General features: G+C 38.6%; 1 protein-coding gene across 4 annotated transcripts in view; it reads right to left on the reverse strand.

The window, feature by feature from the left end:
- Positions 1 to 2,908: 2,908 nt before the first annotated feature.
- The window catches only part of MAPK9 (mitogen-activated protein kinase 9), a 29,230-nt gene continuing 5,123 nt past the window's right edge, over positions 2,909 to 27,015 (reverse strand). The window contains exons 1-12 of one of the 4 annotated variants that reach the window (XM_079967622.1): positions 22,658 to 22,805; positions 19,488 to 19,658; positions 18,596 to 18,725; positions 17,125 to 17,183; positions 16,163 to 16,301; positions 14,372 to 14,537; positions 13,118 to 13,189; positions 9,209 to 9,391; positions 8,182 to 8,306; positions 6,622 to 6,685; positions 6,307 to 6,378; positions 2,909 to 3,446 (exon numbers count right to left, since the gene is read on the reverse strand). In XM_079967622.1, coding sequence (XP_079823748.1) covers positions 3,304 to 3,446; positions 6,307 to 6,378; positions 6,622 to 6,685; positions 8,182 to 8,306; positions 9,209 to 9,391; positions 13,118 to 13,189; positions 14,372 to 14,537; positions 16,163 to 16,301; positions 17,125 to 17,183; positions 18,596 to 18,725; positions 19,488 to 19,609 — 1,275 coding nt within the window. In that variant the 5' untranslated portion in view covers positions 19,610 to 19,658; positions 22,658 to 22,805 and the 3' untranslated portion in view covers positions 2,909 to 3,303. Of the gene's footprint in view, positions 3,452 to 6,306; positions 6,379 to 6,621; positions 6,686 to 8,181; positions 8,307 to 9,208; positions 9,392 to 13,117; positions 13,190 to 13,488; positions 13,561 to 14,371; positions 14,538 to 16,162; positions 16,302 to 17,124; positions 17,184 to 18,595; positions 18,726 to 19,487; positions 19,659 to 22,657; positions 22,806 to 27,015 lie in introns of those variants that run through there. The other 3 variants (XM_079967621.1, XM_079967620.1, XM_079967623.1) reach the window with 3 other exon arrangements.

Raw genomic sequence — 27,015 nt, forward strand, 5'->3', positions numbered from 1 at the left:
TGAATGCCCCACATTTACAAACATTTATGAAAATATTTTCATAGTGGTTCTGGAAGTACAATGTACATTTTGAAAGATTTAAATCCTATAAAACTAACATACATTAACACTATTTACAGTGACGTTAATTTTTAGGACTAGTTTGTCATCACTTAATTAAGTTATACTAGGATAAATCTGCATATGAATGGGAAACCTCTTTTTTATTAAGCACACATTGAAGCATATATTCTTAGTTAAAACATAGATTTCTATTTTTCTATTTGTAGGTATAATCGATAATTTAGACTCTCTTCAAAGAATAGCTTAATAAAAATGCTACTTTAAGCAAGTCAGAGTTGCTCTGCAACACCTCCTTATACAACTTTTTGTTAAATACATTGAGTTGTATCAAACCCAATGGGAGGAAGGCTGCATCCCTCAACCTGCAGATGTACTATAGAATTACACTATAGAATGAAAAATAATGCCATAGTTATGCATTGATAGTTTTTTAAAAGGAGTAATTTTCTTTCTGTCTGTGTTCAGCTCTAGCAAAAGCAGTCAGGGAGGATTCTTTGCATACTTTACATCTTTAGGTAAAGCGATTTAGTAGGAAGTCATTTCAACATTCACAGCCAGTAGAATGTCAGACAACATTATGAATCAAGATTGGGCGGCCAAGATGTCAAACAACTTGAACTTTTAGTCTAGAACTTATTCCTTCACTTGTTCCCTGCTAATCGACTCTTTCTTCCCTCATGTTCCTCTGCTGTTTTCCCCAATGCTGAGTGTTAATTTGGGACACCAACCTGTCCTAAGTGCCATCCATATGGATCCTGCTATACAAGTACAGGCGTCCCCCCATTTACACGGGGCTTATTCTGGGCCCCCACATGCATAAGTGAAATCACATAAAGTGGGAAGCACCCTCTGAAAAGACTCTAAATGCATATTTCCCCCTGCTCTCTAGCTCTCTCTCCCACTCTCCACATGACTCTCTCTTCAACTAGAGTTAAAGCTCTGGGGCTGGTTGGAGGCTGAAGGCCACACACGGATGTAGCTGTGGCTGCGCTACCAGCTGTTAGATGGGGAGGCTGAGCAGCCTAACAAAACCCTGCTGCATATCAGGTCTCTTCGGGGCTTCCTCCACCCTCACTGACATCTTCTTCGGACTCCGGAGAGGATCTCCTCATGTGTCACAAGGACTTTACAGCTTTCTTCCACCATTTCCTGGTATTATTCTATCTATCTATCTATCTATCTATCTATCTATTTATTTATTCATTCATTCTTTCATTCATTCATTCACCAGCGCTATGCATTCAAGCAGTCGCACATGAGTAGAACACGTGTAAGGGGGGGGGGATGCCTGTATTAGATTATAAATTACGTCCAGGTTCCAAAGGTTTACACACATAGTTTTAATTGTGCACTGGGACTGAACCTTAGAAAAATCACTCCTGAAAGTCAGGTACCCTGACGACCAATGCATTGCAGGCAGGAGGGGCATAATGTGCATGTGGTTCTTAGGATCCTGGCCAACAGTTTTACAGGGGCTCTTTAAAGATGTAAGTTTTATTTTTAATAACATACCTGAAATTAAGTTCTACTGAAATGAATGACATACCTGAATAAGCACTCTGGATCGGGGCAATCCATTCATCCAAAAATCAACTCATACACAAATGTAACACAGCAATTCATCAGCTGCTGGCAGGTGCACATAATAAATAGCTACCACAAACAAATGTCATACCATCTCGCATCTCAAGCACAATATTTAAGGGAGGCAGTTCCCATGTTCAGCCGCAAGTCTCAAGTGAAAAGATAGCAATAAATTTACATGCACATCTGGAAAACCCTTTAAGAGCAAATTCAAAGAGAAGTCTGTAGCAGCAAATGCGGCAACATGATAGAGCTACTCTAAAATGTATTTGTGGACCATTGCCTGAGAGTGCTTATCCTACAAACAACTATTTAGGCTGCAATCCTATACTCACTCACCTGGGAGTAGACCTCACTGAATTCCTTAGGACATACTTCCAAGTAATCTTGCATCAGATTTTGATGTTAGTAAAGTGCTGGTGCCAGAGCAGAACGATGGCATATATAGTCTGACTTTGGTTTTCAGTGGAACAAACAGATGTCCATCACCAAGCCAGAAATCTGCATTGTTTAGAGCTTGCCAGTAAGCATGTTGCACCACCTGGGATTGTCTCATAACTTTGTTCCTCCCACCATATCTATCTAATACAAAGTGTTAGTCTGGCAACCCACCTACACATTCACATAAACATTTTCATTTTAAACCCTAGGTTTAAAACCCTAGGTTTTAACTCAAGCTCAAGGTGTGACGAATTACAATTTTTTAGAGCTAGAAAGAAACTGAATCATGTCATTCTGGATGTAGATGTAGTTATTTATACATAGGGAGTAAAGATCCCTTTTAATATACAGACCATAAAAGCAGATATTTTAATGTCTATTCAAAGGGTCAAGGTAGGCCTCCAACCCCTTTGAATGCCCCCATTTTTAATCAAGTTTTCCATGGAAATGCCAGAGTATGAAAAAAGGGGTCAGGATTTCTAAGAGTGTTTTATGAACTGCTTTAAAGACCCCAAAAACCTTATTTTCAAAAGACACACTAATGCATAAATGCATGCAAGAATTAAGAAAAATTCCCACATGGCACGTTTTGCTTATTCCACCTTACCCCTTGAAATGAAAGCACTGAAAGAGCACATTCAGAGAAGCAGAGTTACATTCAGATGTAAAGATGAAGCAAGAATTCACAAGTTTGCTTCTTCTATAGAAAAGTACAGAAATTAGGAGGTGGAGAGGAAAAGGCCCCGAGAAAAGAATGCTATGTAGGTAAACAACTGCCTCTATATTTTACAGTACTGAAAATACCAGCAAAATACACTAATATAGCAAATGCATGTAATTGTAAAGATATACATTCAACGCCACTTACAATGGCTTTCTTCTTTTTCTTTGAAATTTATATTGATTACGTTTCAGATGTCTGACAGAATGCCCATAAACTCATTAGAGCTTTGAGTTACTCTAACTGCTCACCTGATGTAGGTTAAAACAGAATAGGTATAGTAATATTTGTTTCGACCCGAGATATGAAGTTGCTTTCATTTTACACTATTAAGCAGATAGTCTTATTTCAACTGAGTAAAATCACAGGCATTACTTTAGAAAAAAAACAACATGCAGAATATGGAGTTTCTTGACTTGGTTCCATAAACTTACAAGCATTTCAGGCCCAACAGAAGCAAAAGTTCTTTGCCAATGTTAAATCTGCAAAGCTGATCACCGGCATCCTTCAAGTGTTCCTGTCAAAGCATCAAGGCTGCTGTCTGTGTCTGAAGCCAATGTTTGTTCTGTCGACATGGATGAAATGTCATTGATAGATGATGACTGGGAAGGGCTGGTGTTGCTATTCACTGCTGCATCTGTGCTAAGTAAACCAAGCATAAGAAAATCTGAGGCAAGACATGGCTGGAACCATAGATTTTACAGAACTGTATTCATTGTTCTGGTGAATTTATTGTGGTTTGCTTTATTTATGTGCTTTTGTGTTTGATATTATAGTGTTTACAATGGTCCATCTCCCCCCCCCCCCAAATCCTCTTGGGATTATTGTGAGCTGCTTTGAACTCAACGCTTGTCGTTGAAAAAGCGGAATACAAATATTGTATCAAATCAAACAAATTGATGATATTTTAGGTTTTATAGTACTCTTTCTCCAAACACAAATGGCTTACCGTGGTATTTCTTAAAGTATATGCAATACTGCAAGCTTTCTACTCAAGGGCATCAAATATTTTATAGGAAACAAAAGCCCTGTGCTTTTGAACAAATGAAAACATGTAGTCAGTATGTTGGGAATGAGAGCGTACACACTTATGAAAATGAAATTTCAGTTTCTTCCTTCGGATATTTTTGAAATCGTTGTTTTCTAAAAAAAAAAAAGCACCCATTACTCCACAATAGACTGGATCTAGTGTGCCCCTCTATAAATGGAAGAGCCCCTTCCATTTGTAAAAGAGGCAGATCCACTGGAGGTTCCTGCTAGGGAAAAGGGGGACATGGTTTGCAATTCTAGGCCACTATACTGCTCCAGAGGATTCATAACCATCTGGTCAGGGTGAATAAAAATCAATTTCTAAAAATAATAATCCAAAAACTGTAAATTAGAAACAAACAATTAGAAATAAATAATCTAAATACAAATGTCTTGGCCCCCAAATTAATCTCTACATTGAATCAATGCCTCTATCAAATGCACTGAGCGAAAGGGTAAATGAAGAACCTATGTGATCATTTCTCACATATGAACATTTGCTTTCTACCTACCAAATGTAGACATTTCCTTTTCACTTGATGAAAGCAAACTGCTGTAGTCTGTCTACTAACTACCAAACCTTGCTTTGACTTATCAGTGATGGGCATTTCATGCTTGCTTCCTACTCTGTTTTTGTGAGGCTGGGCTAGGCCAGTGTTAGAAGCAGCGCTGTGAGCACTTAATTTTCACAACAGAACCAGTGCTGTGCTTACCTGTAATTTTGCACAGAAAATTAATCTCAGATATTGCTCGTAATGCCAGGCCATGGTGAACTAGCTTCCATGAATGAGCAAGAGGAAGCTGGGCTTGCATACTCCCTGCCATCATTCTGCTCCCACATGGTTGGGAAGCGGATTTCTGTCAAGTGTGTCTTTGCTTTTACCAAGTTTGGTTGCTATTGAAATGAAATCAATATTGCTGCTACTCACACCTGAGTAGGCCTGGCATCGTGTACAAACATGTGCAATATTTGACATTAATTTACAATCAAGCGATGCATACATTTTATGAAATAAATAAGTAAAGAAAGCATTATATGTGAATTGGGCCATTGGATGTGTGCATGAGCCACATCTTCCAGAGAAATCTTCCAGAGTTCTGGTACTTTAGTTGCACTTTCTTGTTCCCTGGACAAGCTTTTTGCTACCAAGCATGTCAGTCAAGATGTAGGGACAGCACCTCACTCATTCATTTCATATTTGTAGTCTGTAGAGCAGGTAAAGGCTATGTGACTGTATTGTCTCCTAGAACAGCAGTTACAGGAAAGAGAAATTCTGTTTCCTTTTTTTGTGGTCTCTGTGCAGTCCCCTATGACAACAGTGAGAAGTTCTTACCTGGAGAAGGATGTAGAAATTGTGTCAGCTAAAAATATTCATCAGTGCATCTCCACCAACATCACCCTATTTTGTGGCATCACTGTCTATACTATAGCAGAATGCCAGGCAAATGTCCGAAGAGACTGCCAGGTTGCTATCTTGCCTGCATTCACCACTGATATGAGGAAAACATGTTTGTAAAATTTAAATTTCAAGGTCAAGTAGGTATGAGCCTCTACAGCGTTCCCCATTACATTATTTGGGACCGCAAGCCAAGCTAGACAGTGCTTCCATTCATCATTGTTACAGGACTGCCAGACAACTTTAAAATAAAAAGGAGAGGGGTGTTGTTCCCCATAAATTTCCTTTCAAAAAGAAGAAGAAGAAGAAGAGGAGGAGGAGGAGGAGGAGGAGTTTGGATTTGATATCCCGCTTTATCACTACCCGAAGGAGTCTCAAAGTGGCTAACATTCTCCTTTCCCTTCCTCCCCCCCAACAAACACTCTGTGAGGTGAGTGGGGCTGAGAGACTTCAAAGAAGTGTGACTGGCCCAAGGTCACCCAGCAGCTGCATGTGGAGGAGCGGAGACGCGAACCCAGTTCCCCAGATTACGAGACTACCGCTCTTAACCACTACACTACACTGGCTCTTACTCCCAAACAGTTCTATGGAATGTGATCCCACCATTTTTGTTTCTCATCATGATGGATCTGGCTGCTGCTGGGAGAGAATACAAGTGATACAAATGTCACTCAGAGCAATGAGGGAAGACTTCCTATTCTCTCCTGAAACCTTAAAGCTACAGAGAACACTTTTATTCCTCAGAGGTGAGGGATGGTGTGTGATGTAGTCCATTGTCACCTGGAGGGTCAGAGGCTCCTCACCTGTGCTTCAGGGGGAAAAGGCATCCCATCCACAGCTCTCAACTTCTTCTATCATCTTTCCCCACAGCTAGAAATTAATATTATAATTCCATGTAGCTCAATTATTTTATTACTAGGTGTTTGTGCACATTCTGAAACAGGTTGCACTGGAACAAGAATTTGAACAACATAACTTACTTGGAAACTTCCGTTGTTAATGACAACAGATTTATAACACAGCACAAAGAACTCCTGAAGACAAAAACAGACTATTACATCAATGACTAACCTGAAAGTGGTTCTTTTACCAAACCATTCTTATTCCTTTCTTCCCAATCCATTACTTCTTTATATATTAGTTCTACATTTAAAAGAAATGACAGAGGAAGGAGAAAGAGAAGAAAAATTACAAGAGTACTTTTTAAAATCTTGAAACAGTTACTATGATCTGACACAACACTCTCATGCAAACCCCTCCATCTCAAATAACCACCCAGTCACTGTAAAAGCATACTTATGTTTATTTTTTGTTTATAAAGCATCTATAGGTTGCCCTATAACAAAAGGTTCTCTAGCATCATAGCATATAATAAATCATGGTTACCTTTCCATTCTTCAATGGCATGTTCTCTTTCTTCCAACTGTGCATCGTAGATTTGAGGAGGAGGCTACAAAAAAAAGGTTAAAAATAAAAGTCTTTGAATTCAATAAAACATAGATTAATTCAAGATGAAATACAAGTGTAAAAAAGAAACGATCGTTTATTGAGCTGGGAAGTTCTCATGTGTTATTTCCATTGAAACAAACATAAGCTGCATAAGAGAATGTTTCTGTTTAAAAGGCTCTTTATAAACTTTTCATCAAAGCTAGTTTCTACTGTTATCGCATAATTTGCTTTTTTGAATACAAGGGTTAGTAAATGCTACAATTAACAGGGTAGCAGCCAAATAAAGGAGTTTTAGTCCATCAATCATTGTACGTAGTTGACAAATCAATTTATCTAGCAATAAAATTTGCACAGGAATATGATCAAGTTTTCAGCAGAATAAGCAATTTTTAAACTTTTACTCAATTTAGTCAAATTTTCCAGTAAAAATCCCCACAAAGGAGGTCTGTGCTTTTTATTTCATTTAATGAAAAGGCATGATAGCTACCTAGCATGAGTTAACAGGCTTATTTAGTCTCAGCAATATTTCAGTGGCCCTACCTCATCCCTAACATGATCTTAATAGGCTGCTGAATTTTTAGTCACAGAGCTGGTTCTCTCCCTCCCATGGACGCTACTATCACAGAACTTCTAAATTCCTTTAGACCGTTTTCCTCCCCTAGGTAAAATTTGGAGCTGCCCATAGGAAACAACAGAGAAGCCCACAATTTTAGCATATATGAGATTAGCAGCAGTATGCCAATCTATACGCAAAGACAGAAGCTCATGCTCCAACTCAGGTCTTATTTGGAATCATTTTTCCTGAACATCCTCCCATTTCAAGCCCAGTGCTTAGCTGCATGCAGAATCCCTGTACTCCATTAACTTTACATGAAAACATTCTGCAGTTCTAAATATTAAGCCCCACCCCCACTTCAAATATACCATATGGTTTTTCATATCCAAAAAACCCCACCTAGTTAAAGGATGCAGGGACTTCCATATTTCCTGCTACCTTTTTTTTTTCTTTGCTAGACATGCTGATGCCCAGTCACAATTATCCTAAAATGCAGGCTTTCCTCCCTTTTTTATGGGCAGCTCTCATGCTCACCGCAGAAGGGAAAAAAGGTCTAAAGGAGACTGGATGTTGGCAGCCTCTGCAACCTTTTGAATTACAAGTTTATTCTCCCCCCTGCCTCCTCTACCCTTCTTCTTTTATCCAGTTCTTAAGAATCAAATAAATACAAATTCTTCACTCTCTCATACTGACTTTTGTCTTGCCACAGAGCTGCAAAATACAGGATGGCTTAAAGATTAGGAAATGTGACTTGGTAGGATTTATTATGGAACTGCACTGCAATTACTGTGGCATATATAGCATACATAGCATATATAACACTTTTTCTAGTGTAAGGAGAAATCTAAATATGCTCTCAGATTTTCACCAAGGTAAGTAGCACTGCCATAGTGACATCAACCTTATAATTTCTTTTGAATAAACTTTAAAGGTAAACTTACCGCTTCAGCTTCAGCTGGGTCATACCAAACAGTGATATATGGATGACGCAAAGCTTCATCTACCGAAATTCGTTTGTCTGGATCTACTACTAGCATTTTTGATAGTAAATCTCTAGCTTGACCAGCTAGAAAATGGAAAGGGGGGTGACCGTTAGCTGAAGATCTGAAGCATAAAGGTAAGGTACAAAATACATATTCATAACAAGGACATACCATAAGGTATTTTTTAGTCTTGGATATTTTGACAAGAGACAGTAAGGATGTTGGAATTCACTCAATACAATAAACATGCTTAATGTAAACCGTGGATTAAAAAAATGATAATCTGCATTTTGCTAAGTGACAGACAACAGGAATATGCTGTTTTATCAACTAGAAAAAAGTATGCACCCCACCCCAAACAATTACCATAGCATTCTGGTTAAGATCCCTGAAATTTGTTAGTTTGATTTTTAAATTTGACAGTTCCTACTGCTCTACTAGCACAGAATGCTGTTTCTTACAATGGGGCTTTTGCCAGGACAGTACAGTGGTACCTCTAGTTACGAACTTAATTCATTCCGGTGGTCCGTTCTTAACCTGAAACTGTTCTTAACTAGAGGTGTGCTTTCACTAATGGGGCCTCTTGCTGCAGCTGCGCCGCCGGCACACGATTTCCATTCTCACCCTGGGGCAAAGTTCTCAACTCGAGGTAACTCTTCCAGGTTAGCGGAATTTGTAACCTGAAGCATTTGTAACCTGAAGCATTTGTAACTCAAGGTATCACTGTAGTATGATTCAATTGCAAAATAAAACACAAATTAACAATGCCAAAACAAAGTAACATATATTGATAGGCTATGGCATACAGTTATAATGTCCCAAATCAAAAAATTAAGTAATTCCTGTCTTCACCAACCGGTCTGGTAACCTAAACTCTATAATGCAACTTGAAGTATTAAAAGCCTGTACAAAAAATATAATGATGCCTGTTTCACAACCTTGAGAAAAATGAAAATTCAAGAATAATGCACACATGAAATCTTACTTTTTAGTTTGTCCCGATCAGATTCCGATGGAAATATCCAGTCTGGGAACAACTCTTCAAATTTGATACCTGGATATTTTGGCCTATTTTCTACATAGTTCCGCACAGTAGGCTGCAGTTTTTTCATAAAATCTGCTGATGGTGTACCTAGTTGTTCAATAACTTTATTCCACTGGTCAATATCTGCAACAGTTTCATTTAGGAAAATAAAAGTATTCCCCCTTTCCCACCAAAAAGCATGTATAGTACAAGAATTAGCTACCGTATGTATTTAATTTATTGCATTTATATCCTACCTTTTTCTCCGAAGAGCTCAAAGTGCCATACATGGCTCTTCCCCTCTTCATTTAATCCCCATGACAACTCTGTGAGGTAGGTTAGGCTGAGAGACTGTAACTGGCCCAAGGTCACTCAGTGAGCTTCACAGCTGAGCAGGGATTTGAACCCTGGCCTCCCAGGTCCTAGTCCAACACTCTAAGCACAATCCGACACTGGCTCTTCACAAAAGGTTGTGAAGCATGTTGGGAATGGCTTGAGAGACAAGTTAGATCCAAACTTTGTTGGCATATTTCTACTCAGAGCTGGCAGAATTTCGAAACGCTTCTGCTTGTCACCTATGTGGATAACTGCCTAGCAGGTAGTCACAGGATGTACTCCAAGTGGATTCTGAACTTAAGCATTTAAAAGGTACATGGAGACAAAATTTCAGAATCAACTTGAAAGTAGTATCTTCTTCAGTTACATCCCTCTTCCCTGCACAAAACCAAATCCCAAATCAAAATACTTCAGTTCCACAGGGTGTGTTGGATTTTTCAACTTACAAAAATTAGGAGTGCTCATTAGGAATTTCAAAATATATTTTGGTTAAATTAATATAACTTAGCTGTGCTTGGTAAGTAAAATGTGTGTAGAATTGCACTGAAATCATTAAAAACGATTGCCAAGAACTTGCAGTTATGTTGCTGTTGCTTAGCATTAGCTGACATATTCAGAAGGTAAAATTATAATTCTTTGGTTTTCCGAAAGCAGTTTATGTGCTTCTTCCTCAAATATAGACTTACCAAGCTAAATGTTGTCCAGTCAGAAAAATAATAGCAGATTTGAATTCCTCACACCCAAAAACATACTTTAAGACCCTTCACTGAAGAAATCTCCAAAAATTAAGTTGCAACCCCTAAAATAACATGTCCTACTGGGGCAGCTTCCTCCCCAACAAATATTTATTTCTGGGGAGCTGTACATTTTAACTGGCAAGATCATGCTTTTAATAGTATTTTTAATCCTCAATAACTTTTTCTCCACCGACTTTTATAGAATGGAAGTGTTTGGCAGAATTTCACCCTCACAATTCCCTGCCACTTCTTTAAAGAACTCACTAGAATTCAATGGAATAGATGAGTTCTTCCAATATCGTAGAGGACATTACCCACAATATTTTCTGTTTAACCTGAGTGAGCACAGCACTGGAATGACAGTACCAGTCTATGGGGCTATATAAGGCTAGCTATACTTCTCTTTTTGGGAGGAGAAGACATGACCAACATCATGTCTTATCGTACTTCTGTAGGCTTCATAAAGGCAAATCCAGATGTACGTTTAAACCAAAGACACAGTGAAAAACATATTTAAAATCCCATTATAAGATTCTCTATGTTAGTTACTATAATAGCTTAAATTTAGTATGCTGGCAAAAAAAATCAATTTCATAAATTCTTTAGTAACAATCAATGGATGTCAATTGCAACTACAAGCTTGGCAATTTCAAAGTGTTAAGCCTTGTTTACTAAATGCAAACAAAATATGCTAAATTAGCTAGCTCTCTGAAGCATCAGGAAAAAAATACTTCTAGCTTGAAGATATATACTACAGTACAGTGCACATTTCCGTAGTTTTCCGAATAAAAAAGCCACATCACTGCTGCCATTAAGGTATCCGTTTAAAGAATCTGTATGTTCTGTACAGATGAACATGCTAATTGCTCAGTTTTTCTTTGCTTGATCAAATGCATTTAGATGGAATTTTGATACCAAGTACTATAAAAGGTTAAAACATCACATGCTAAATTGCACAAATAAAGACAGCTTCTTGATCTGCATAGATAAATGGATTTTACTAAAGAACTCCACCAATCTAGAGTTAAAGGAACCTTAATTCACTACACAGTCCTAAAACATGTCTACTCAGAGGTTACTACTACTTAATTAAGTAGGATGTACTTTCAGGGACAAAAAACTGCAGCCTTAGAAAACTTTGTACAAACCATGTATTTCATTACTGAATTCCAGAATATTTTAAAACAATAATTTTGTGCAGTTTCTGCTCTCTGGTGCATTCAGAACTCTAGTCTATATGAAATAAATCTTTTTGGAATACCTCCGTAGGTGAAAACAATCAAGTTCCACATGGCTGACAAGTGCTTAATCAGAAACGGATATCAAGTGAGGTTTTTAGGGCATCACCATAAATCTTCAACAGCACACACCAGAAGTATCAATAATCACAATCCAAATTACTAAAATGTGCCTCTCATCTAGGAACAGAGGCCACATGCAAATATAATGATTAGATAGTGCTTGCTAGTAGAAATTAATGAGGAAGTCCCTTTAAATGTGGCCTTCTATAAGGTCCCTCAAGTTGTTAAACTGCAGCAAATGAAATTTAAAATGGAAGAAACAATTCTCATCCCTCACACTCCTTCAGAATCCCAAATTGGAGCTGCATGGTCCTAATAATTATTAAAAAGGATGTGCATAAGGTACTACAGATAGCTTGGTGTGCCTAAGATCTATACTGTATATTGCAAACAGAGAACACTGTAGTCTTTTTAATATCCCAAAGCACTGAAGAGAAACTTTCACATACGTACTTCTGGAAGAAAAGTGTTTGACAATACATTTTGTGTGTGTGTGTGTCTGTGTGTATTTCAATAGGGACAATAACCATTTACATGGCTTCCATGTAAATCACAAAGATGGAAAACAATATGGGTATAAAGAGGGGAAGAAAGCATTAGGATGTCAACACTAAGACCCTTCTCAACTCTCTGCTCAGTCATGAAAAGTACCAGTATCTGTTGAAATATATTAAATTATGTGTTTTCTGAAGAGGCTGTGATTGCACCTGAGATTGACTTTCAAGTAAACAACACTTTTAACCAATAATATAAAGTAATGATCAGAGGAAACAGATACTAGGTTGGTGGAGCTCAAACGAGTAAGATGCATTTTCTGCACAGAAATTTGTTAAGCATGAAACACAGATATATGAAGAGAGCAAATATGAAAACTAGTGTTAACATGCAACTTAAAAGAGACACAGCATACATGAAGAATTGTGTTAGGTTGGTAATAAGGCTTTAGAGAATAAAATAATATATATGGGAGAAAATTGAGAAAATGAAAACTCAAGCTTCTTCTATTTAATTGTGTTATTAGGTTAACACATGATCAACCATTAAAATCTCATGAAATTAAGCATTCGGAAATATATTTTTCTAACCTGCATGCCTTCACTATCCTTTTGAAGAGAACAGGATAAGATAAGAACTGACAAGACAAAACCACTGTTGTGAGGCTATTTCCATTGTGCAGAGAAATGCAAAAAAAGAGAAAACAATAAATTTTGAGCAGTAATTTTGTGGAATTTTCAGTTTAAACAGTGCCAATAACATCAAGGAAATTTGCAGCACCATTAAAACTGCAAAAAAATGAAATTCCAAACAAGAATGATTAATGTTCAAACACCGAAGTTAAATGTGGACGAAGAAGAGAATAAAAGTTTAAGTGCTTGGTTAATATCACAAATTTTGAACATGCGTGGCAGGGGATTAGCATATTTTGCATCCATAAGTGAGTGAAATAACTCTTTGGTAAATGTGGATTAAGATTCAAAATTATTAGGGAAGGATACGATCAGTGCCTTGGAATATCACACAACCTTTCACCAATTCTCCCATGATGCAACCAACTGACCAGATATCAACTGAAAGTAAAAGTGAAATGACAAAATTATGAAGTGTCGTGAACTAAAGTGGAAAACAAAAACATTTTTACATTAAAAACACAACAATGCAAAAAAAATGAAACTGCTAACGTGTTGTTGAACAACATGGACAAGAACATTTAATCTAAATGCAAATTTTAACTTTTGACGAAGAAACATTTTGCATTAAAAATATAACGCCACCATATTAAGGCAGGTATGGCAATTCCTCAAAAATCGCTTCAGTCTTATTTTCAACTGTTCACATTTGTGGTCCATGAAAGTCTTATAAAGGATACAATCTCTTCCTGGAAACAGGACCTTATGGAGCACCATTTCTGCCATTATGCACCCAACAGACCAGATATCCACTATTAAATGTTAGGTGTAATAGGGACAAAAGTTACAAATCTACAAACACATTTTCAGTACACACTAAACATTCATGGCAGCTATTCAGAATAACCCAAACAAAAAATTCACCACAGACTATTTTATACAGTATTCTTTAAACTGAAATAATAGCCAACTAGTCCCTGGTTTGAAAGAGTGTTAAACAGAACTAGCGTTTCCTAGATTGAGGTCCTTACATATGCATAGTCTCCTTCCTGACTGCGTATTTTTTAGTAAAACCTCCATAAGCCTTTGGAGTTTAATTTTTATAATGGAATATCTGGGAGGCAACATTACACATTTCTGCTCTACCAAGAGAAAAACTCAGCACCATGCACCATTGCCTTTTATTGCCATATTGGCAACCTAGATAATAGGTTGTAGCCAGTGAGTTAGGAGATGAGGTAATCTCCACAGCCTTATCAACATACTGTATACTGACAGGTGGTGTTGGATGAAGGAGGCTGACTAGCCAGCAGTGCTTCCAGCTTCAGAGACCTTGTCCCTCAGAGGATGCTTAGTGCTGGTGGTGGCTGAGTGGTGCCTCCTCCACTGCCTCACCAGCTGCATCTCTCTTTGCATAGGGAGATTTTAAAAGATAAGAAGGTAAAACTAGTTCTTTAGGCTGTGAAAACTTGGCAGCACTGCCTCAGGCAATTACCCCATGATGCTTGGTGGTGGAAAGCCAACTACACACAGTTCTCAAGTGATAAGAATACATTCAAGAAACAAAGAAATCTAACAACTGGTCAAGTACCCAACAAGATGTAATTCTGTTCTGCAACTTACCATTTTCTTTGTATCCCATGCCAAGAATAACCTCTGGTGCTCTGTAATATCGTGTTACTACATATGGGGTCATCATGAAATTAGTACATGCCGTCCTTGCAAGTCCAAAGTCAAGGATTTTGAGAGTACAATCTGATTTTACTACTATATTGCTGGGTTTTAAATCCTAAGAAAAAATACATTCAATTAAATGTTTAAAAATATATAAGGTGGTGCTGTGTTTGGGGTGGGGGAGAATCTGCACGATTAAGAGTTTCTGGGATGGGGAGTCTTGGTACCTTTCCCCTCCCCCCAGTTAACACATTGGGGCTGGAAGAGACTCCAGAGTGAAATTCATCTACTATTGGAAGGAGGGAATAACTAAGTTTGTTGGAGCTCTATCCTTAGCTCTTGCCCCACTCAACAGTTGGCTGCTGTTTTATAGGAGAGGGGAGGTCGCCAATTTCTGCCAATTACACACAGAGAGACATATGACAGGGATTGCCAACCTGGCATCCGCAAATGCCTTCACTGGCATCTGCAAGCAGTGGGCCCAAACTTTTGAGTTTCCTCAGAATAAAATAAAAAGCAAGTCTTTCACACTCCTAGAAAGTTACAAAGCAAGATAAGCAGGTACCATCTACCGTATTTTTCGCCCCATAGGGCGCACCGCCCCATAGGACGCACCTAGGTTTTTTTGGGGGGGGGGGAAATAAAGAAAATAAATTATTTCCCCCCCAGGTGTGGGGCTGACGCAGGGGAAGCCCGAGCTTCCCCCAATCCCAGCCCCAAGAACAGCCTGCTATCCGCAAGCCTAGGGAGGCCAGTGGTAAGTCGCGCCGGTCTCCCCAGGCTTCGGAATGCAGGCAGCTCGCCCCAGGACAGCAGGCAACTCTGCGCAGCCATCGGGAGGCGGGCACGACTTCATGCGCCACTCCGGATGGCTGCGCAGAGCTGCGCTCACCCCGGGACTGCAGGCAGCTCTGCATTCGCCCCATAGGACGCACACACATTTCCCCTTCATTTTTGGAAGGGAAAAAGTGTGTCCTATAGGGCGAAAAATACAGTAAGTGATTTCTGTGAAATGAGCCAGCCTAGCTACTCCCGTCTGTCAATGTTTCAGTCAACCATAAAGAGCTGTTGCTTTCCCCTCTCCTGCTTTTGTCTTGTTTTCTAGTCTTTGGAATGTCCATAGTTGTCCTTCATTTTTCACTAGGAACCAGGATGCATCTTTCCTGTGGTGGGGTCATCTGAGATTAGGCAGTCCCTAGAAGTTGTTTTAATGCAAATAATACTGCACAATATGTACGAGTAAATATTAAAGAATCCCTCCTTGCCCCCAAAAAGGCAAGTGTGGAAGCTTTGCTAATGGTGTAGGCTCCTGCTGTGCAGAAGCTGATGTCCAGCCACTCATTAAGAATTCACCGTATAGTTAACTTATAGTACAACTGTATACATGGCTACTCAGAGCTGGGTTTCTCTGTGTTTAATGAGCCTTACTTCTAGCTTGGTAGGTATAGGATGACAACCTAGGCTTTTCAGCAAGGGCAATGAGCTAAAGTAGAACATGAGGAGTGGAAACCCAACAGTTCTGGGCACTGAACGACAAATCTGGTTAAGCTTCAGAATTCACGACCACAGGATATCGTTTGTTTCCCTCTTGTATGAGAATACAAAAGGGATTGATCGAACATGGCAAGTCCTAATTGTCATGTCATTATAAAATAAACCCTTTCAAATATAGTTGAATATTCTTAATGAGGTTAATTAATGAAAGTCAGTTATCGATACAATTGTAATAGCACTACGTACTCTATGGATGATACCAGCTGAATGGAGATGTTTGATACCACACAGCATCTGGTACAAAAGGTAGGACATTCTTTCATGATCCAACTCCATATGAATTACTTGGCACAAGTTAGCATCCATTAGTTCCATAACTAAATACCTGAAACATTAAAAAAAGTATTTTTTACAAGAGCAAACGTTGACTACAGCTTGCGGTTAGCAATGAGAGATAGTAACCACAAGCTCAGGTACAGACAACAAACTAAGCCAGACCTCAGCTTAGCTCAACATGGGTGAGAGCATAAAAAGGATATGGGTGGTCTAGGAGCCCATAGGTTTGCACAGCCCCAGTAAGTCATATCTTAACATGTTGTGGGAATGCAAAATGGAAATTACAGTGGACGCAATTATACAATTTTGTTTTCTTAGCAGAAATATTTTTTAGCAATCCAGAATCAAATAATCTATTATTTTATTACTTTGGGTACAAATCTCCCACTGAAGTTAATTGGCAAAACTTCAACTGACATTAGTTCACATCTCAGTTTGAAAATATTGTCAGGATAATGGTTTGACTGCTCTTTCAGCAAAGGAAAATAAAGAAAGCAACTCCCTCTCCCCGATGTCAGCTATGTGACCAGTAAAATTTATTTTTTATTTTATTTATTTAATTTGGATACCTTCCTTTATCCGAAGATCACAGGGCGGGTCACAACATAAAAATACAAAATGAGAACACATAATAAAACAAAAACAAAACAATAACCCATCTCCTAATGATGAAATGAACACTTGGGGGGAGTGTCATGTTTTGTTCATAAGTCTCAATGCTTACAAGAAGGCTTCAGCATTTTTCTCCAAAAAGCACAATATATTTTAAAAATAATTTATAGGCCAACTGCTTCCAGGCAGAGAACATCAAGAATCTGGTCTTAAAATCTTAAATGGATATTTATCAAGAAAACACAATAAAGTAAACTCACACATCTTGAAATTCTTCTAGTGACTTCTGTGGTGTGAATACATTTAATAGACTAATTATCTGTAAAACCAAAATAAAAGAATTATAATCACCATCACAATCATTTGCAAAAAAAAAATATCAAACAGTACATGGCAATGTCAGCATATAGATCAGATTATTTAATAACTTTTTACCTGAAGCTTTGTAGCAAGAAAAATGAGATTAACATAGTGATTCACAAATATTTTAGAACTAACTCATGATCCTCATTCAGTTTGCATAATGCTATTTTTTTTTTGTCAAGTTCCATAAGGGACAATCAATATTTCAACATAAATGAGATAAATCAAGTATATTTGTTTAATGGATTGAATACTGGTAGCTTTATTTATAATAAATCCATGGATAAATTAATAACCAGAGTTTTGAAGTATGACACTTCTTAGATTATGGGAGTAGCACAGTTGCATCTCAGTGATATATTATTTTGCTAGAAGGCCTAGAAAATACATTTCCACATTGCCTGTTCAAATACTCAGTGGAAAGAGATCAATACCCTATCGATAAGGGGTTTTTTTACTGCTTTTTGAAGAAAAGCATAATAGTTACTAAGAAGTATAAAGGTAAAAGGTAAAGGTACCCCTGCCCATACGGGCCAGTCTTGACAGACTCTGGGGTTGTGCGCCCATCTCACTTAAGAGGCCAGGGGCCAGCGCTGTCCGGAGACACTTCCGGGTCACGTGGCCAGCGTGACATCGCTGCTCTGGCGAGCCAGAGCCGCACACGGAAACGCCGTTTACCTTCCCGTTGGTAAGTGGTCCCTATTTATCTACTTGCACCCGGAGGTGCTTTCGAACTGCTAGGTTGGCAGGCGCTGGGACCGAGCAGCGGGAGCGCACCCCGCCGCAGGGATTCGAACCGCCGACCTTTCGATCGGCAAGTCCTAGGCGCTGAGGCTTTAACCCACAGCGCCACCTGCGTCCCACTAAGAAGTATACATGCTACTAAATATACATTATAAGCCTGCTAATAATAATAGAATCATAGAATTGGAAGGGACGAGGGTCATTTTAATAGTCATAAAGAGAAACATACTGGACTGTTTTTTAATACATTTCTAGAAATATTGGTTGCCAATCTGTGGTGTAAGTCATAGATCATTCCTATCCGAAGAACTGTTACCTAAAGCCAACTACAGACAACAAAAAGACCACAAAGAGACCTGCATGAAAAAACCCAAATTTAGTTAGCTTTTCAAAGAAATATGACATGAATAACTAGTCTTCTACATTGCAATTAGGAAATAGTCCTAAAACAACTACAGTGTTTCATTACAGGAGGTACAGGAGAGAGCAAAAATTGATCTCTCTCTCAATTATTTAATTATTTGAATCACAGAATAATAGCTTTCGTTCCAGTTGATTCATCTGACATTCATTCAATTATTATTTTACATTTACTTGTTTCTAATATAAATTAACATTACTCACATTTTTGTGATTGACACATTTTAGAAGCACAAGTTCCCTGTAAGCTCGTTTTGCATGTGTTTGGTTTTGAAAAGGGCGACTCAATTTCTTTACAGCAACATTTATTCCAAGAACTGTATCAAATGCAGCACTGAAAAGTTAAAACAGAAACATCTTAATTGCAGCTTTTTAAAATCAGAGCCATGGGTGTCAGGGTATATGACAGACAAGCTCAGTTACCCCAAGGAAACTGCTTCTTGTTTTAGGTGAAGGGCAAAGTGCACAAATGAAAACCCTCTCAAGTTTTACTTTATTCAACCAAAAATAAATCAGATCTTATTACTAGACTAATTTTAACACCTCCATGCATGAAGCATTTCATCCTGTTCCATTAGTCAAAGTATAGTTAGAAATTTCTTAAAAGGCAGGTGCATTTATATCTCAGTCAAAAACTAAGAGACAATTCTTCTCTAGAACAGGCGTTAAGATTACATAATTTCTTTAATCAACTTGTTGTTTTAGTTGAGCTCTTATTCTGACATAGGACTTTTTAAAGGTTCTGTTCATTTTCAACTTCATCACGGAATAGTACAGTACTTCAAAATAATGTTTAGATTCTGTTGTTTCTATGTATGTGTGGAATTAAGGTATGTGCTATGAGATGTCAAGCAAATAAAAAACTACCTCAATTTTAGAAGACATCTGAAGGCACGCCTATATAAGGAAGATTTTAATGTTTAATGTTTTACTGTGTTTTGTATTTTAATTTGTTGGAAGCCACCCAGAGTGGCTGGAGCAACCCAGTCAGATGGGCGGCTAATAATAATAATAATACTTTGAGTCCTTGATCAAAATTTTGGAGATATTACAGTTTGATGCTTATACTAGTTTTGTCCAATAAGTAGCTACTCACCATACAATGCCTTGAGCCCCAGAGCCAATAGGTTTCAATTGTTGGTAACGTTTTAGTACAGTAAATGTTGAGTCTGAGACTTGAACACTGTAAAACTGACTGTCACATTTACTCTCGCTCATGATGTAGTGTCATGTAGTTTTCCTCCCAGGATTTGGCAGTTTTCAAGATCTGTAGAAAGAGAACCAAAAAAAGTGAAACTTTTTATAAATATGTACCCAAAGCTGCCAACAGCATTTCTCTTTAGAAATTAGACAACCACTAAGAGAACAAAGCACGACGTGCATTTAGATGACTAACTTAAGAGACGTGACTAGCATAATGGATGATCCAAAAGTGATTTTAGCAGAATGACTGATCAGTGCAATGCTATCTTAGCTGAGATAGCATTTCCTGTGCACACATGTCCTATTCTGTGTGGGTTTCCTGCCCTGTCCCAAGTAACAGGCAACAATAGGCAAGCGGCTGCCCCATGGAGTCCAGAAGTCTACTTCTTCTCCTTTTGGCACAGCACCATTCTTTTCCAGTCAGTTCCATGGGTAGAATGTCTTCAAGTGCCTTGGAACAGAGGAAGAAGCATTCTGTTCCATTTCTTATCTAAAATCTTCTAGCAGTGGTGCCACACCAGATAGAGAAGGGTGCCTTTTCAAACATAGGAGGCTTTCTTACTCCTTCCCATGGCAATGATGAAGTAGGAGGAGACAACAGGGTGTTGTGTGTTGGCGCTGAAAAAGCTTCAGTTAAGCCGTTTAAGCTCACTGCAGAAAACAGCCATTTAGGAGAGTTGTTTTTATTAGGCTAATACTGACATACGAACACACACTATTTACAAACATTACAAGTAGCATTCTCTCTCTGAGCCCAGAGAGGGTTCTTTGCTTCAAAGTCCTTGTTGTGTTAAAGTCCACAGTCAAGTCCTAAGGTCAGTTGCTTTCAAAGTCCTGCAGCTGATAAGACAGGCATCCCCAAACTCAGCCCTCCAGCTGTTTTGGGACTACAACTCCCATCATCCCTACCTAACAGAACTAGTGGTCAGGGATGATGGGAGTTGTAGTCCCAAAACAGCTGGAGGGCAGAGTTTGGGGATGCCTGTGATAAGAGTTCTCTAACTTCTGAAGTCCACAAATTTTCCAACTTCTTCCTCAGACAATCTTTTCAAAAAGTTTTCACTTGAATCCATAGTTCCAACAGATAGCCTTCAGCAATTCTCCTACCATGTCCCACACAGTATGCTGTAACCTTGAGCCCTTTTATACACCAAGTCACTTGCCAAATTTGTCCACTAGCACAGATAAGAGTCACAAGATGCCTGCAGGTGCATGGTGCGGAATGGGTTATCTCTGCTGATTCATAGAGAATTAACCCATTAACATTAATCCTTAACATTTTGCCCCCCCAAGGAAGAACTGGAGCAACCGATGACCCTCATACATCAAAGCTGTCCAAGACAGCAAATACACTGCTAAGTTTGTGTCATTGTCTGTCCTCTCTTTCTTTGTTTATGTGTGTTGCCTGTCCCCGCTTCACTTATGTTCAGTACAGTGGTACCTCGGGTTAAGTACTTAATTTGTTCCGGAGGTCTGTTCTTAACCTGAAACTGTTCTTAACCTGAAGCACCACTTTAGCTAATGGGGCCTCCCACTGCCGCCACGCCGCTGGAGCACGATTTCTGTTCTCATCCTGAAGCAAAGTTCTTAACCTGAGGTACTATTTCTGGGTTAGCAGAGTCTGTAACCTGAAACGTATGTAACCTGAAGCGTATGTAACCTGAGGTACCACTGTACTTATTTCAGATAATTGTAAAGTTTGAAGGAATCCCAAGGGTCATCAAGTCCAACTCCCTGAACTAAGTCTATTCCTCCTCCTTCTGAGTTTGTGTGTCCTGTGTGAATGTGCATGCATGTGCAAGCTTGTGTGCATGAGTTAAATTGGCTCAGGTTGGCATACAGCCCTCAAAAGAGCCGCAAACCAATGTCAGCCACCTCTGCTATCAAGTTGTACATTTTTTGAATGAAATTCTTAACCCACAATTCTTCAGTTTTGAACCCACGTATCTGGGAGTATAAGGCCCAATTAATTTAATGGAACTTACTTTTCAGTAAATATGTTAAGTCAAACAATGTCATGTATGATGTTTGTTTGCACTCCTACTTTATTATTACCAATGGTCCCAAATCCAGGTACATTTTTGTGCAGAAGACTAAGAATATGATCAGCACAGTCAGTTCAGGCAGCACTGATCTGTTTGCCAGTGCTTGCATGTTGTAAGAGATGCGTCAAAACACATCTTCCTTCCCACAGCCGTGGTTCATATGCAGGAGGTAGAGAGATTTCTGCTTCCACAGCAGTTGTTTTGTACTCCTTGGTGGGATGTTTGGTGAGCAGAAAATGTTTGAACTCCTAGATTGGGCTTGCTGGAATATGAGCAGAAAATGAGCAGAAAATGTTTGAACTCCTAGATTGTGCTTGCTGGAATATGACAAATATTGTAAAATACTAATAAGTATCTGTGTGGGGAGGAGAGAATTAAGTTACAGCACTAGAAGCAAACAAAAAAGAAGTTATCCTCAGCCAAACAGACTGTTTTGTTTGGATCACTCTGCCAACTACACTGCCTGCTAGGGGAATGTGCTGCAAAATTTCAAAACAAATCCAGGCAGCAGGGGCTTAAAACGGCTTTTAAAAATAAGATGACAAGCTATATCTAATGTTAATGTGAATTACACGAGAGACTGCATTTATGTGAACAAACACCTCAAGAAACTTGACAGTGTTTCAAGTTAATTATATATCCACAACATGCATAATACAGGAGTGGAAAATAAAATTAATTGCAGAAGCTGATGAACACCACCAGACTATACTATGTCAAAACAATGTTTTAAGTTGGCAATAAGGCCTAGATTACTTCAAGAAACCTGCCCAACTGTATACCACCTCAAAATACTCCTGTTATATCTGAATTTCATGGAAATATTTGTGTTAAACTTTCCTTCTTTAGCCTTTCTGGTCCCGTCATCATCATCATCATCATTTATTCCCCTTCCTCCACCAATCTCAACATATTATGTGAAGTATCATTAATATGAACTAGATTCAATGCTCTGTTCAAGAAAAGTTATAGGGTACGGAGAGAAAAAAGAACATGCAACGAAGTATCAGTAACTCACATTTCCAAATGATTATACGTTTGCAGCTGGTTCACACATAGCAAACCATGGTATAGTTATCAGGTCAAAGCCAGCTATAGTTTGCTGCAACATGCAAGTTGGCAGGTATGGATTGTGCTTGCCCTCCAATGCAGAATTGGTGGGTTTAAAGTTCCGGTGTGGAAGGAAAGACAAACCACAGTTAGCATAGTTGGATCTACAGGTAAACTGCGGTTTGCCTGAAAAAGAAAGTAAGAAAGGAATAGGAGATTGAAACTTCAAAACTTTAATCTGATGCCAAATCAGCCTCTTATAAATCATTAATACATATGACCAAAACTTTTGGTAAATTTGATTAGTGTTTATTAAATATTGCATTTGTGTAAGTAGCAGAGCTTTAATCTAGTTGTCTTATACTATAGTAAAGTAACCAAAATGGAAACTATTTACAAGTTTAATAAAAAAAAAACAGCCTCACTAAAGAGTTTAGATTACATTTCACTATTTATTCAAAATACAATTTAAACAAGTGAAATCTTTCTGTTGAAATGTTCAAAATTGTTTTATTACATTCCACTACAGAACTGGAAAAATGTATTTTTGAGAGTGATATACATTCAGTTTCCATTGCCAGGCATAGATACCAATAAGTCAGTTTCTGAGTGTTTACATCTGTGTACATAATACACACATATATATACCCAAGCCAACATAGATGTTTCTCTGTTCAGAACTGGGCACATTCAGTAAAAGCAAGTCCTTTCATGTCTAGGTGTAAAAAGTAAAACATAACCTCCAATCTTCAGGTGGGCAACATATGGTCTGTGAGCCACACAAAGCACACCAAGTTCAAAGAAAAAGGTGCTCAAAGCCAAACAAGTGTATTTCAGCTCTCCTTCAGACGATAGATGCTTACTAGAAGCAGCTGAATATATTGGAGGCAGGGCATCAGCTTCAAAAATGTGGGGTGACAAGGCTCACACTCCTTTTGAAATTGCAGCCTGTATGTCTTTAAAAAAAAACCCCATTAAGTACCCTAAGAACCAAAACATTTTTGTATATATAAGCCTACGCGGACATATATGCTTTAATCTGTTTTTAGTTTATTACTGATTTTATCTTCTGAAAGTTTTAAAGTTGTTTTTATTGATTTTATTGATGATTATATTGTTTTATTATCTTTATAAACTGCTTTGAGGGTTTTTTTTAAACACTCAAGTTGTGTATAAATTTTATGAATTACATTAAATCAGTTAATCAATCTTGCAAAATACCTGCATGGCCCAGGCTTCAGCATGCTATAGATATTTTCCCCTTCAAACCACTGCAAAGTTGCTTTAAAATCACTACATACACTAGGTAGCAATTGTAGCATGAATGCAGGCTTGAAATTATTGTACTGTAACTGTATTGTAACTTCTGAATAATTTTTTTTTATTAAAGTGGGGAAGTGGAGGTTGCCACTTGGATAAGGACAATACCATGTGAAGACGCAAAGAAGTTGCACACATGGGGTGCATCTAATCCACTTTAAACTGTGGTGTTTACATAGCCTAGCTGTGCTATTTGCCAAGCCAGGCAAATATACTAGACCTGGGTGCTGATTTATTTTTCCTTTTTTTTTTTTTTGTCCTTCTCAAGAGTCAGGTGGGATGAGAATGGACAACAACAACAAATAATTCAAGAGAAACAAAAAGAGGATCAATTAATTCATCCCCATTCATTAAAAACCTCACCCACATAATGACTAACTATTCCCTCTCTGGTAGGAAAGAAAGAGTACTAGTCCGTGCTCAGTCTCTGCTGTAATGATATGGAGGCTACCTGCAAGTAGAGTTTCTTTTACCACACCTAGTCTTAAATTCTAGCTCCAAGTTGAGGGAAAAGAAAGAGAACAGCTGCCACTAACACCACACTGTGGAGAAGCATCACAATATTGAGGACAGCTGGCTCTCCTGACTACTCCCTATATTCCAGGAATTGGGGAAGAGTGTTCACTTTGTGTAACAGAACTGAGGGAGTGTCCTTAAATCTGGGATTAATAAAACTCCCATAAAAATCACTGATTTTTATGCACGGACTTGTAAAGCACTGTACAATAGATATAACAGAATTTGCTTAAATTAGCTGTCAGCATATTGTTACACTGAGGTCTCAAGAGGTATAAAAACTTTGAAGTCCCCATTTTATTTACGTTACTTGTTTCCAACATTTGTAGACCATTTTTCACCATACAAACTCCCAAAGCAGTTTATACAGCAATAAATAAAAACAATCTATCAGCCAAAATAATTATCATATATAAAACCATACAGCAAATGTAAAAATGAAAGTTTAATAAACAGGCACAATAAACAGCACAGCAACAACACAAACCTCTGACTTAGATCATGTTAATCAAATCAAGCATAAGTCTAGGAGAACAGAAACACCAAAGAGGTAGCCATTTGTAGGGACGGACATATCAATCTATTTCCTCTGCAGGTTTAATGCGTACAAAAAACGGGTCAGTCTCATCGTGGTGATGTGTGGATTTTATATCCTTTGAAAATCCACCTTTTTTCAGGGGGAAGGAAATTTGTATTTTCAAAGTAGTCCAATGATCGCCTTTTTCCTTCTTCTTAAAAAAAAAATTCCCAGACCAAAGAACAACTCACTAGCAGTACCTCTGTCTTGCCAAAATTCAGATTCAGCTTGTTGATCCTCATCCAGCCTATTATCACTTCTAGGCACCAGTTCAGCACTGATCCAGCTACATGTGGTTCTGATGGTATGGACATACAGAGCTGGGTGCCCAGCATCACCACTAAGATGGTTCCAGCTAGCTCTGCTAAGGAAGCTGTTGGGCAGTGGAGTGAGGATCACTGTTCTGTATCCATGACCCAACACTAGGTGCATTCCCTTGACCCTGGTACCCAAGGACACTGGATTACTAATGAAAGAATTTGCAATCCTTGTTACTGTCATATTAAGTACCAGGTAGGCACATCTGGGACAGTCAGGCTCACCCAGCTCTATGTAATGCATACCTGGTTAGCACCTTAAGATGTTTTATTATGCACCTACCTGGCATTCAGCAATAGCACTTCAAGCTGGGAGGGTTGGCATGACTACCTAGATTCTACTGACAGGTAAGTGTGTGTGGTCAAGTGCCTGCTGCCTACTTTCCCTAACATCATCCCTCCCCCAGTGTATTCCAGGGAGTCAATATTACCCTGCCTGGGATTCTGTTGATCCCTTCTCTCCGCAATACAGTCAGCCAGGCACATATCTAACATTCCTTATCTGCTCTGGATCACCAAAAGAGTCACACAAACTGCTAATGCAAAAAAGAGTGTCAATAAAAAGTACAACAAATAAAGCACAGTGGAATATAAAATGACAACTGCTACCAAAGGTTCTCGTTAGAATTTCATTGCAGAATACGTGCAATATAGAATAGAAAAGACAGACAAAAAACTCACTAAATACAGAACCAGTGCAAAAACTGGGCATTATAATTTAAATAGTCAGATCTTAGTGGTGTACCCTACACACACACACACACACACACACACACACACACACCAGTACAACCAGCAGCAATAAACACTCATAACACTTTCAACCCAGTGCCAGCATCTTACCCACACATTATTTGCTGCCTACTTGACTGGAAATTACAGCGCTCACTGGCAGTTACCAAACGCTATGCTTTGGTAGTAACCTGGGGATAATCTCAAGCTTTTACAAAGCTGCACCAGTCTTCATATTAACTGTATACTTAAAGCTGAAATCCTATTTTGCCCATTAATAAATCCCATTGGGGCTTACTTCTGAGTCTAGTGATTTATCCAGACTTCTTTATTATCTTCAAGGGCTAGGTATCTGCAAGCTGGGTGGAACATCACTGTTTTAAGCATAGATTCCACTGTAGAAGACCACCAAGTTAAACAAACTGGTGAGGGAAAGAGAAAGAGGAATCACATTTATGCACATTACAAAGTACTTCCCCTTTGCTGTGGTGGTCATTCAGCCTCTGCAGCTGTTAAAGTTGTTCAGCCCTTCTCTGATGAAGATTTGGCCAAAAGGCCAACAGATGCATGGTACTTTATTAAACAGGGAATATTTACAAAATGGTGGCATAGTTATCATAATCAGTGTGTCTGATATCAAGTTTTGTGGACTGTTCCATTTGCAGTGGTTAGCAAGTCTTGCTCTGATGTAGCACTGAACTTCTGAGGTACCCCTAACACCTAAAAAATACAGCCCACGACAAGGAACAAACCCCAGCCCCCAGATCCAAGTTCAGGAGGGGGCTGGAACTCACCATGTTGTGCTTCCAAGGTGTTTGGAGAGCCCCAAAACACAGAACAATACAAATGAGGCTCAACAGTCCC

The sequence above is a fragment of the Podarcis cretensis genome (assembly GCF_951804945.1).
Source record: "Podarcis cretensis genome assembly, chromosome: 2".
NCBI classification, from domain to species: domain Eukaryota; kingdom Metazoa; phylum Chordata; class Lepidosauria; order Squamata; family Lacertidae; genus Podarcis; species Podarcis cretensis.